The sequence below is a fragment of the Frankliniella occidentalis genome, unplaced genomic scaffold, assembly GCF_000697945.3.
Source record: "Frankliniella occidentalis isolate FOCC.00 unplaced genomic scaffold, Focc_3.1 Scaffold87, whole genome shotgun sequence".
NCBI classification, from domain to species: Eukaryota; Metazoa; Arthropoda; class Insecta; order Thysanoptera; family Thripidae; genus Frankliniella; species Frankliniella occidentalis.
In genome coordinates this window covers 208,493-218,743 of record NW_026267216.1, presented here as the reverse complement: position 1 = coordinate 218,743, position 10,251 = coordinate 208,493, and the positions used below count along the sequence as shown (strand labels likewise).

The 10,251-nt window shown below is 39.0% G+C and overlaps 2 protein-coding genes across 5 annotated transcripts in view; one reads left to right on the top strand and one right to left on the bottom strand.

Moving 5' to 3' along the window:
* Nucleotides 1–181: 181 nt before the first annotated feature.
* Nucleotides 182–3,091, top strand: LOC113212573 (mediator of RNA polymerase II transcription subunit 28). The gene is made up of 5 exons (XM_026431331.2): nucleotides 182–583; nucleotides 675–854; nucleotides 961–1,123; nucleotides 1,376–1,617; nucleotides 1,712–3,091. Exons 1-5 carry the CDS (start codon nucleotides 512–514, stop codon nucleotides 1,850–1,852), a joined length of 798 nt encoding a protein of 265 aa, XP_026287116.1. The 5' UTR covers nucleotides 182–511; the 3' UTR covers nucleotides 1,853–3,091.
* An 81-nt stretch (nucleotides 3,092–3,172) lies between these two features.
* Nucleotides 3,173–10,251, bottom strand: part of LOC113212570 (E3 ubiquitin-protein ligase COP1) — a 15,023-nt gene continuing 7,944 nt past the window's right edge. Inside the window, exons 1-10 of one of the 4 annotated variants that reach the window (XM_026431323.2) lie at nucleotides 10,038–10,220; nucleotides 9,455–9,564; nucleotides 5,013–5,173; nucleotides 4,768–4,936; nucleotides 4,557–4,659; nucleotides 4,166–4,493; nucleotides 3,880–4,071; nucleotides 3,646–3,795; nucleotides 3,498–3,574; nucleotides 3,173–3,418 (exon numbers count right to left, since the gene is read on the bottom strand). In XM_026431323.2, coding sequence (XP_026287108.1) covers nucleotides 3,266–3,418; nucleotides 3,498–3,574; nucleotides 3,646–3,795; nucleotides 3,880–4,071; nucleotides 4,166–4,493; nucleotides 4,557–4,659; nucleotides 4,768–4,936; nucleotides 5,013–5,173; nucleotides 9,455–9,564; nucleotides 10,038–10,124 — 1,530 coding nt within the window. In that variant the 5' untranslated portion in view covers nucleotides 10,125–10,220 and the 3' untranslated portion in view covers nucleotides 3,173–3,265. Of the gene's footprint in view, nucleotides 3,419–3,497; nucleotides 3,575–3,645; nucleotides 3,796–3,879; nucleotides 4,072–4,165; nucleotides 4,494–4,556; nucleotides 4,660–4,767; nucleotides 4,937–5,012; nucleotides 5,174–5,337; nucleotides 8,866–9,454; nucleotides 9,565–10,037; nucleotides 10,221–10,251 lie in introns of those variants that run through there. The other 3 variants (XM_026431324.2, XM_026431322.2, XM_052269251.1) reach the window with 3 other exon arrangements.

The window sequence follows — 10,251 nt, the reverse complement described above, 5'->3', positions numbered from 1 at the left end:
TGGCTATGCCATAGGTTCCCGGTATGGGCTCACCACAGCAGTCTATGTTCATGGGCAGTCCCTCCCGTGCACCATTCCAGCCTTCCCTCCAAGGCTGGAATGGTGCACGGGAGGGACTGCCCATGAACATAGACGGGGGGTACAAGCAGAGAGGGGAGGGGGAGGGGTATGGAGATGGGGATGGGGTATGTTGCTCTTGAGTGACGGGTCGGTGGGGTTTTAGGTGGTGCTAGCTTGGTTTTCTTAATTCAGTTCACGTAAACGCCAATCTATTCTTTTAAGTAATGTGTCCTGGCATTAGTCTAATAATCACTTAAACGGATACTATTTTTCAAAATCACAATGTCTAATTGTATTGCAAATGGAAGTTGTTTGTGCTACCGGGAAAGGACCTTAACCTTACCCCTAGGAGGACTCTAACCCTCTGTTTTCTGTGAGAAATAATTGCCTGTTTATTTTTGTTCGGTCTTTTTTAATTTAAAAATTTGGAAATTAATAGGCGAGGACAAGGATGATAAATAAAATGGCAAATACAACTAATGAAAATGGAAATTTGGTCGATGAGTTTGAGGAAGCTTTCCAGGTAACATATCTCATCGAAATTAATTCTAACCCTTCATATTATTGTTAAGCTTTACTCTAAGACTGTCTGGAAATATTTATTCAATTTTCAGGCATGCTTAAACGTTTTAACAAGAGATGAAGCCCTCTCCCACATGGAGAAAGATGAAGTCAGAGCAGAAGTTGATCAAACCATTAGCAGAGTCATTGATTTGGCTCGGCAGACAGAAGGATATTTCCTTCAGAAGAGGTTCTTGCTTTCAGCACTGAAACCTGAATTAATTGTGAAGGAGGTATGATTCTTTGTGAAATTCGTGACCTGATATTATGATCTTGCACATCGCAATTTGTATTGTAAATATAGCGAGTTGTTGCCAACTGATCTTTTCCTGATTACAGGACATAGCTGATTTAAAAGCTGAACTTACCCGCAAGGACGAATTGATAAAGAAGCACTATGATAAGATAAACCAATGGCAGAATCTGCTAATGGACTTGCGAACGGGGCAAGGTCAGGCACAACCAGGACACCCCCCAGGCCAACTAATGGCGCAACCTAATGGTATGGAGAGGCAAAGCCACACTCACCACTCCTCCCCAGTGCGAAATGCATTTTTTGTAGACCTTGGAACAATGTTATTACAATGTCATAAGTCGAAATGAGGCACAGTTTTAAGTCGCTGACGACTCAAACCTGTCCACAATTTCGATTGCTGATATCACATGGACATCATTTTGACATCGACAAATAATTCATTTCGCACTGGGCTTGGTTATTATTTTGCAATAGGTGACTGCAGTGATCTTTGTTTAGGTATGCCTCCAGGAGGGCCACCTATGGCTCCAGGTACTCCAGGGGCTAATGTTCCTGGGAACCTGCAACAACTTCAACAACAGCAGCAGCAACAAATGCAAATGCAGCAACAGCTACAGCAGCAGCAGCAACAGCAGCAGCAGCAACAACAATCTCAACAGCAACAGCAGCAACAACAACAAATGCAAATACAACAACAAATGCAGCATCAACAGATGCAGCAAATGCAAATGCAGCAGCAGGTATGTTCTTTCTTCCTTGTCTACAATCCTGATCACGATCACCTCCCCTTGCCCATGTCTCATATGATTTATCTCTTACATGGCTATGCTATAGGTTCCCGGTATGGGCTCACCTCAGCAGTCTATGTTCATGGGCAGTCCCTCCCGTGCACCATTCCAGCCTTCCCTCCAAGGCCCTCTAGCCTACCTGGAGAAGACCACCAGCAACATTGGAATGACAGATGGCCGCCGGTGACGAGGGCGAGGGAGGGGTAGGGGCCGCACACGAAGCAGGGGGCGAGGACGAGGACGAGGCTCTGGCCGTGGAGTTCTTGACTATGACCCCTTGGCCACTGCACCCTAGACCCTCCCAAGCCGGGCTCAGCCGGGCACAGCACACGGTGTGGTATGCTGAGTTGTCTCCTATCTTCCAGAGTGGGCCTTTGCACTGAGAGTGGGAAACCTCTTGAGTTGTTAGAGCCAATTACCCAGTCAACAGCATTGTGCCAAAATTACATGAAATGAGGTCAAAGTCAAGATTTGGCCATTCTAGTGGCTTCAACTTCAACTTCAAAAAGGGTTCATTTTGGCAAAATCCTGTGGACTGTGTATATATCTGTAATGACTAGGCCAGACTAGAAGTGGCATTGTTCCAACCACTGGAATTTGTTGTGTAAAATCCAATGGTATATACAGGCTCAGCTCACTCTGGTTTGAAATGGAGGGGGAAGAAAGTGAGAAAGAGAGACTTTTAAATTACTCATGCAACAAAATTCACACACAAGTGCTTCCTAATTGTTGATATTATGTAAGTTGTTTATGTTTTATGTATTCTCTTTTTCTTGTTGGTTTTTGAGTGTTTTTCCATGGTTGACTGTTAACTTTGTGGCAAAATTTGATTCAGTTTAGGTTCTAAAATTCTAAAATTGCCTTCAAGTAGTCGATTCTACTTGGAATGTCTTTTTGGCATTTTTGAGTTAAGTCAAGGTGATTGAAGTTGAGACGGATTGTTTAATCTTGATAAATTTTCATTCCAGTCCTTTTGAATGCATAGTAATTTTGGAAAGACTATTTACTAATTTTACAATACAGTACTACTCTTGTGAGATGCAAATCCTGCAGTTATTTTTGACTGCTAGAGGACTGTTACTACATATGTGGTCTCTCTTGCTTTCCACTTTCTCTGTTGAGTGTGAAGGAAGATTTCCTTGTTTGATTTGTGTGTCTGTGTTCATCCCCTTTGCTTCTCATTGTCAGTGTGGCCTTGGATCATCATTAGTACTTCTGTATAATCGCTCATGTTATTTTTGTTTTAATGGAAAATTGTAAATTTGTAATTAGTTTTGTAGTTACCATATGTAAAATATGTTCTAAAGACAGGTTTCATAGATGAATTTGACTTTTTTTCCACATTTGTAAATATGCCGTTCACTATTACTATTATTGATGAAATAAATTTCATCTGTTTAAAAATAAATTGTCTTTAAGTTTTAAATCTGCGATATTTTTGACAAACATCTTAGATTGTTAACTTTTCAAACTTTGTTATACATCTGGACAAAAAAACAAGATTAGATCAAAAGGGTACAACTTTTATTACTACAAATGCAATCTTACTTTTACAGACAGAAGGCACTTGATTGCCAATGCAGTATTCAAAAAATCAACTTTATTGTGATTTAAGGGACTGCTGCACTAAAAATTGAATGAGCGTACGAGTTGGCCTCCCCGACATACCTTTGCCTAAATATTTCATCTGGTTACCATCATCCATAACACCTGCCATGTCAAGATGCATCCAATCTCCTTTCGGAGCAAAGTTCTGTAAAAATAATAATTTTGAGATGAATAGCCCAACAATTGATACTATCAAATACCAAATTACACTATAAAGAACTTACTTGTAGGAATGCAGCCGCAGTACATGAACCACCTCCATCAACATTGCTGATATTGTTCATGTCAACGTGCTGATAATCTGTCAGACACATTTTGATTAAAGCCTATATTTTGATTTAACAAACCAGCAGAGTACCAACAAATACATACCAGTCATGTTTTTGTTGAAACAATCCCAAAGTGGGAAGCGCCACATGCGATCACCAGTCACAATTCCCGCCTTCTCTATTTCTTGCCACAGAGGTGTAGAGCTTGAAAAAGTTCCCGTGGCAGCCCCACCAAGAGCCACTCTCATTGCACCTAACAGGTATTATTTTATGTTGAGTATAAAAAGGTTAATTTTTTGTGGTAATCAATTACATTGAAATAAGAACTTTTACCAACCTGTCAGAGTTGCTATATCCAAAGTAAAAGAAGGATCAAATTGAGCAGCATAGCAAAGAGCGTCAGCCAAAATAAGTCTTCCCTCTGCATCGGTATTGTCAACTTGGATAGTCATACCATTCATGGCAGTGAGAATGTCTCCAGGCTTTATGGCTGAGCCACCAGGCATATTTTCAGTCAGAGGAATCAAACCTGTCAAAAAAAGGGGGCGGGGGTGATAGTGAGAAAATAAGCACTCCACAATAAGCCCAAAAAAACAAACAAAATTACAAGAAAATGTGTCTACCTTTCAGATTGATGTTGAGTTTTAACTGAGCTACAGCCTGAATTGTCGATACAACACAGGCCGCTCCCCCCATATCACCTTTCATTGTATGCATTCCTTTGGAAGGTTTAAGACTGATTCCACCAGTATCAAAAGTAACACCCTTGCCAACAAAGATATATGGCTTTTGTTCTTTAGGGCCATTTGAGTAGGTTATTTCCAGGAAGACAGGAGGCTCTGAGGAACCTTGAGCAACCCCAAGGAATGATCCCATTTTCTTACTTTCTGCCCATGCCTTATCATGAGCAATAACTTCCACTCCAAGAGGTGTTAAAGCATCCTTGGCGTTCTACAAAGGTAAGAAAATATTAGAAAAACAAACAAACACAACAGTGTCAACATGATTTCTTACCTGAGCAAAGATTTGAGGAGTCATTAGGTTGCTGGGGGTAGACATAAGTCTCCTAGATAAATTTTGAGCTTGGGCAAATATGACTCCTTTCTCCCATTCATTGCTAAATAAATAATACATCCGTATTAGACAATGTTCTAAGAGGTAGTAGTTATAACTTAACACCTTTTAAAACTATGAGTAGGCAATGATATGAACAAGTCATACTAACAGTCCATTTTCTCCATAAAGTTGAATGGTTGTGTCTGGCTTTTTTTTTGATCTGTACTCATCATACACCCAGTTGTGCAGAAGAGCTCCTTCTGCTGCTGACTGAGCATCTCCAAAGCTTTCTACTCTTATATCGTGAATGTGTGCTTTCTTAAGAGAAGCACAGCCAACTGAAAATTGCACAACACAATTTATGAAGAGAAAAGAAGGGGAAAGTAAAGATGCATGAAAAAGAACACTTCTAACCTGCAGCTGCAGTGCGCACAGCCTCCTTTCCTTGATGAATTGATTCTGATTGATTCACACCTCGATCTTTGTCTCCTAAGCCGACAACAGCAATTGCTGTTGCCTCTGGAATGACATCATAGAAAACATACCCTTCACCTTCCTTGATTTCCGGTCCAGCCCTGAAATCAACAAGGGTTTAGTGAAAAAATATCCAGTTATACAAAACTGGAAAAAAAAAAAAAAAAAAAAAATCAATCTTGATCAATGATATTTTTTATGAGGAGGTAAGTGACACTTTATGTTGATGTAAGCAGAAAGGTAACAAAAAGAGTGTGAAAGAAAATACAGAAAGTTTAACTATTTATTTGACAACAACAACAATAATAACAAAGCAGCCTATTGGGGGTATGATTTATCAATAACTACATCAGAAGTTTGAAAGGTTTTTACAGTACCAGAATAAGCAGACTTTAAGAGAAGTTATTTTGGACACAAAATTTTTAGGATGCATCTCCACAGGTTTAAAAGAGTTGTTCTAGGCTCAAATGTTAACACAGCACTCTTATATATGTATTTGATCGATTTGATCTAACTCAAATTTGTGAGACTGAATGCTCCACCCATTTACTACTTCCTTCTCTCTTCTTATTAATGCCAATTAAATCTATAAGTGCTGAAGAGGAATGATATAGCTACCTCTAGAGAGTAGATTTGAATTAATATTTACTTCTACGCTTAGTTTTGATGATTTAATTTTAAACATGTGAGGAGATCAAAAAAACACACATGTAACAACACAAAAAAGTACTGTTATCACAATTACAGAATTGAGTCATCATACTAATACCACGGTAATAACATAACTAATTGAGAGGTCAACAAAGCATCACTCTTTTAAGCCAAAATAAAGAAATTTTCTAGATTTTGTATGATGTAGAGCGAATGAAGTAACGTCAGCATGTTTCCTCGGAAATATGAAACGGGGAGTGGTGTGGATGCCAAAGGTTGGGGGGTAGGGGTCTTAACACAAGAATCTAGACAACATTTTTAAAAAAATGCAACAGTCCTTTGTGTCTTGAAAGAATTTAAAATTTATCACTTGAGATTAAAAAGGAATGAATCCATACCTCTACTGTCACTTTCAATAAATCAACTAATTAAACATAGCAATGCCCACAGGAAACATCTAATTCGATCAATAAATCAGTTGGCTCTTTTGATGATTTGATTCATAGATAACATTTTATATCAATCACATATCAATAACAGGTATCATTACTAAAGGTTTTAAAGGGAAACAGCACAATTGTTCCAGCACAAATGGTCAAATTACTTTTCTTTTTCTGACAATTCAAGAGTTGCATATTTAAGTGACTTCTAGCACTTTTCTTTTTGTGCAGGTTGATCTCAGAGAGAAGAGAAGAAGCGGAGATGGAAAATCAAATCATTTCTGAATATTTTGTTGAAACTTACATATTTGGGCAAGTTAAGAAATCTGGTATGATCACAGCAAGCTTCTACATCTAACCATTCAAATACTAGACTTTGTATTATACACTTAAAGATTTTCTCAGCCTAAGGCTTCAAGTATGTCTCTACTACTTTTGTTGGGGTGGCCAACTAAACAAAGGAATTTTGTTTCTGGAGGTTATTACATATTTAAGCACCACTAAAAATGTAACTCTCCTTGTCATGAAGAAATGAGGACGGGTAAATCATAAGTACTACAAGTCTATGAAATATATCAAAGTTGGCATAATGACTAATCAATGGGAAAATTAACTAACAGGAAGGGTCCAGTTCGACTAACCTTATCTCCTCCTTGAAAATTTACTAATAAGAAAATACTTTTCCAGTTCAGACTAATTCCAGTATTTTTATGATGCCCTGGCTGTTGGCAGACACCACAACATTTGAGTTCTGTCTCCAACAAACAGCAGACACAAACTCTTTTACATCATCTTCTTTCCTATCTTTCTCCAAAATGCTTCTAACAGCATCAAATTTAAAACTGAACAGTTGTTTTGTAAGGCCTTTGTAGTACACATACAGGGAATTATTTTCTGAGCCACATGCAATATAGTCTCCATCTGTGGCCAGGCCCACAAAATTCTTCTCATTGGTGTGTCCAACAAAGGAACGAAGACAATGAAGATTATTGACATTCCACATTTTCAACTGACTATCTGTTGAAGCTGAAACAATATCTTCTTTGTTTAGAAATTTGACATATGAAACAGCTTTACGATGACCTTTGAAGACCATGAGAGCTTCCTTCATATTTCGTAAGTCATAATAATGTACACAGTGGTCAGCCGAACCAAAGGCTAGATGATAAGAACTGCAGGGATTAAATTTCACGCAGCAAACATTTGCTTTTGCTTCCAAAGAAGCCACAGAGTTCTCCATATTCAAATTCCAAAGCTTTACTCTGGCATCATCTGAACCTGATGCAATGAGACGTGAGTCAACAGCATTAAAATCCACACTCCAACAGCGTTTTTCATGTTCTTGGAAAGTCTTTGTTCTCTGACCAGTAGCCGCATCCCATACAGTAACAGCCCCTTCATAGTCACTGCTTGCCAAAACATTTTTATGATAGGAATTCCAGATGATACATGAAATTTTTGAGGTTGACATCATTTCTACACAGGGATAATGAATGTCGACAACATCTCTAATGACTGATCCATATTCAAACACTTTGATTCTTTTAGTTACACCAGCAATAGCAAAAAATTCATTGTCCTTGTCAAACTCTATACTAGAGACAATTGTTGAGTTATTGAAAATGTCACTGGAATAGTTTAGGGTTGCAAGAGGTCTTAAATAGTTGTACCGTGAGAATTTCACTAAATTCTCTCTGAAAGTGTCCAATCCACCAGCACTCACACTTCCAGCATCCACAGACAATGAAGGTCTCTCACTCTGCCTACCAAAGGTGACCTCTTTAGCTCTTATATTAAGGTAACATTGCATAAAATCTTCAAAATGAGTGTGCATTCGTTTCCTCCGGGAAGCAAGTCTATTTTCCACAATATTTCCTGACAGACGCTTCTCATTAAAGCCTTCACTATCCTGTGGTTGTGCCTCATCCTGAGGTGTTGAACTGTCAAGAGAATTTGATGCACCAGTCTTTTTCTTGGATTTTATAGATGATGTTCTACTATCAATACTTGCTGATAATTCTTCTTGAACACAATCCTTCAAAATTCTTTCCACTTCTTGTAAATCGTTTTTGATGAGAGAAACCTCTTTATTTAACAAATCCAATTGGGCTTCCTTCAACCTCAACAAGTGATCCAAAAATTCTTGGAGTAACTTATTCTGTGAATAGGTTGATTCGGCTTCAAGAACACTTTTTCGTTGAGTTAGTAACTCAAGAATTACATTAACATCAGGGAGTGTAAGATTTCGAGATTCTGTGGAGACAAACTCTCTGAGACCATCAACTGGGCTCTGTGCCCATTCTCTGGTATTGCTTGAGGTGGCACTGAATTCATTTTTCACTTTGGACTTGGCTTTGAACTTTGAGATCAACTCATTTAGGAGGTAGTTCGGGAATACATGGTCAAGGGACCCCACAGACGAACTGCATTTGGGACATCGACCACTTGATTCCAAGGACTTGGAAATGCACTGGTGGCAAAATGTATGTCCACAACGTGTAATGTGTGCTTCTTGAATAAGTTCAAAGCAAATAGGACATAAATAATCATTATTTTTGTCCTCAAAAGACCCACCCACGCCATTAAGAACAGCTGGATGCTGACGTTTGGCAGGACGGCTCCGTTGAGGAGTAGTGTTGTGGGATGAGGAGGGTGAATTGGATGCCATTGTTGCACAAAGAGCACGTCACACTCTGATTTCCCTGAAACAACACAAATAATGCTAATTAGCTCAAATGTCATGGTCCACTATTGAAAAAGTTTGAATTTAAAATCCTTTGACAGAAAGGTTCTGACAAAACTATTTATGGTTGCACAAGGCCAGTTCTGAAATGAATTTGGGAACCACTGGGTGTACTCAGGCAAGTGTGTAATAAAGCAGTTGCAAAATACATGTGAAGTGGTACACAAGACTACAATAAAATAAAATAAAACGAATATTGGTCATACAATATTAAAGAGGAATACCCAAGGGAATACCTCTCCAAAATTATCTGATTTACAGGAAAAAAGAAGATAACAAAAGTAATTCTCATGACATTATTGAGCAAGGAGCATTAGGTGTAATTGTTTCAGGGTCAAGGTCACCCATGTATGCAATTATGGCACAAATCAGCACAAACAAATTTTGCCCAGAAATCATACAAACCAATTAAATTAATTTCATTAAAAGCAACATAAATATGGAAGATTTGCATAAATCCTGCAGTGAATGCTTACATAATTTAAAGGCAGAATGAAGAAAACTAATGAGAAATTTACAACTGAAAAATGAGGAAAAAAGTGACTTACAAGTTTATTAGCTTCTGTAAGCGGCCATTGGAAGCTGCATCAACTTTTTGCGCTTCCTCTGTCAATACACAGCCACCTTTATTGCTGTTGGCTCCCAGCACTATCCCCTTCTGCAAAGAAAAGTTTGACATGCGTAAATAAAAAACAGCACAACCATGTAAAAAGTTCACAAAAATCGTACACATTTCAAAGCCCTATCAAACATTTCAGTTGTTTTAATAAATGGAAATGGTGGAGGGCTGCAGTAAGACTAAACAGGAAAAGAAAGGAACGTAGATATAACAAAATCGAGGCAAGAGGTAGTGCAGACGGCGTTGACAAGCGAAAACACTGCTGAAATCCGCAGGTGTTTCAGCAGATTTTGTATAGGTTAGGGTAGACACTTTGTACGGAAGCTAGCCTGAGTTCACCTCACGTCCCCTGGTTGTAGCTCTCAGTTCAAGGAAATCGATTATTCCACTAGATTTGAAACAATTAAAATTTGAAATGAAAATGTGATCTCACAGATCCCATCCCAAAATAGCTGAATGTGCGCTCTCCAACCAGGACCAGAAGCGGGGCGTGACTTATTCTTTGAATATACCTTCACATTTTCCGCGCAGGACGCCAGTGTGCGAGATGAGCAAGTAGATTTCAACATAAGCAAAGATCGAGAACAATTCAATATCATGTTCAGCACACAAACTTCATGTGCTTGAAGAGGCGCCACTCAGCTGCTGAAGAAGGTAGCACACGCACGGCACGGCACTGGCGCGGGCGCGGGGCGCGGCGCGGCGCGCAGGAGGAGAGGTTCGGGG

Bases quoted from the DNA above. Each gene is read 5' to 3' on its own strand.
- LOC113212573 (XM_026431331.2), top strand. From the start codon at position 512: ATGATAAATAAAATGGCAAATACAACTAATGAAAATGGAAATTTGGTC. The intron at 584-674 runs GTAACATATCTC...TTCAATTTTCAG, and splicing joins AGTTTGAGGAAGCTTTCCAG to GCATGCTTAAACGTTTTAAC. The intron at 1,618-1,711 runs GTATGTTCTTTC...GCTATGCTATAG, and splicing joins AAATGCAAATGCAGCAGCAG to GTTCCCGGTATGGGCTCACC.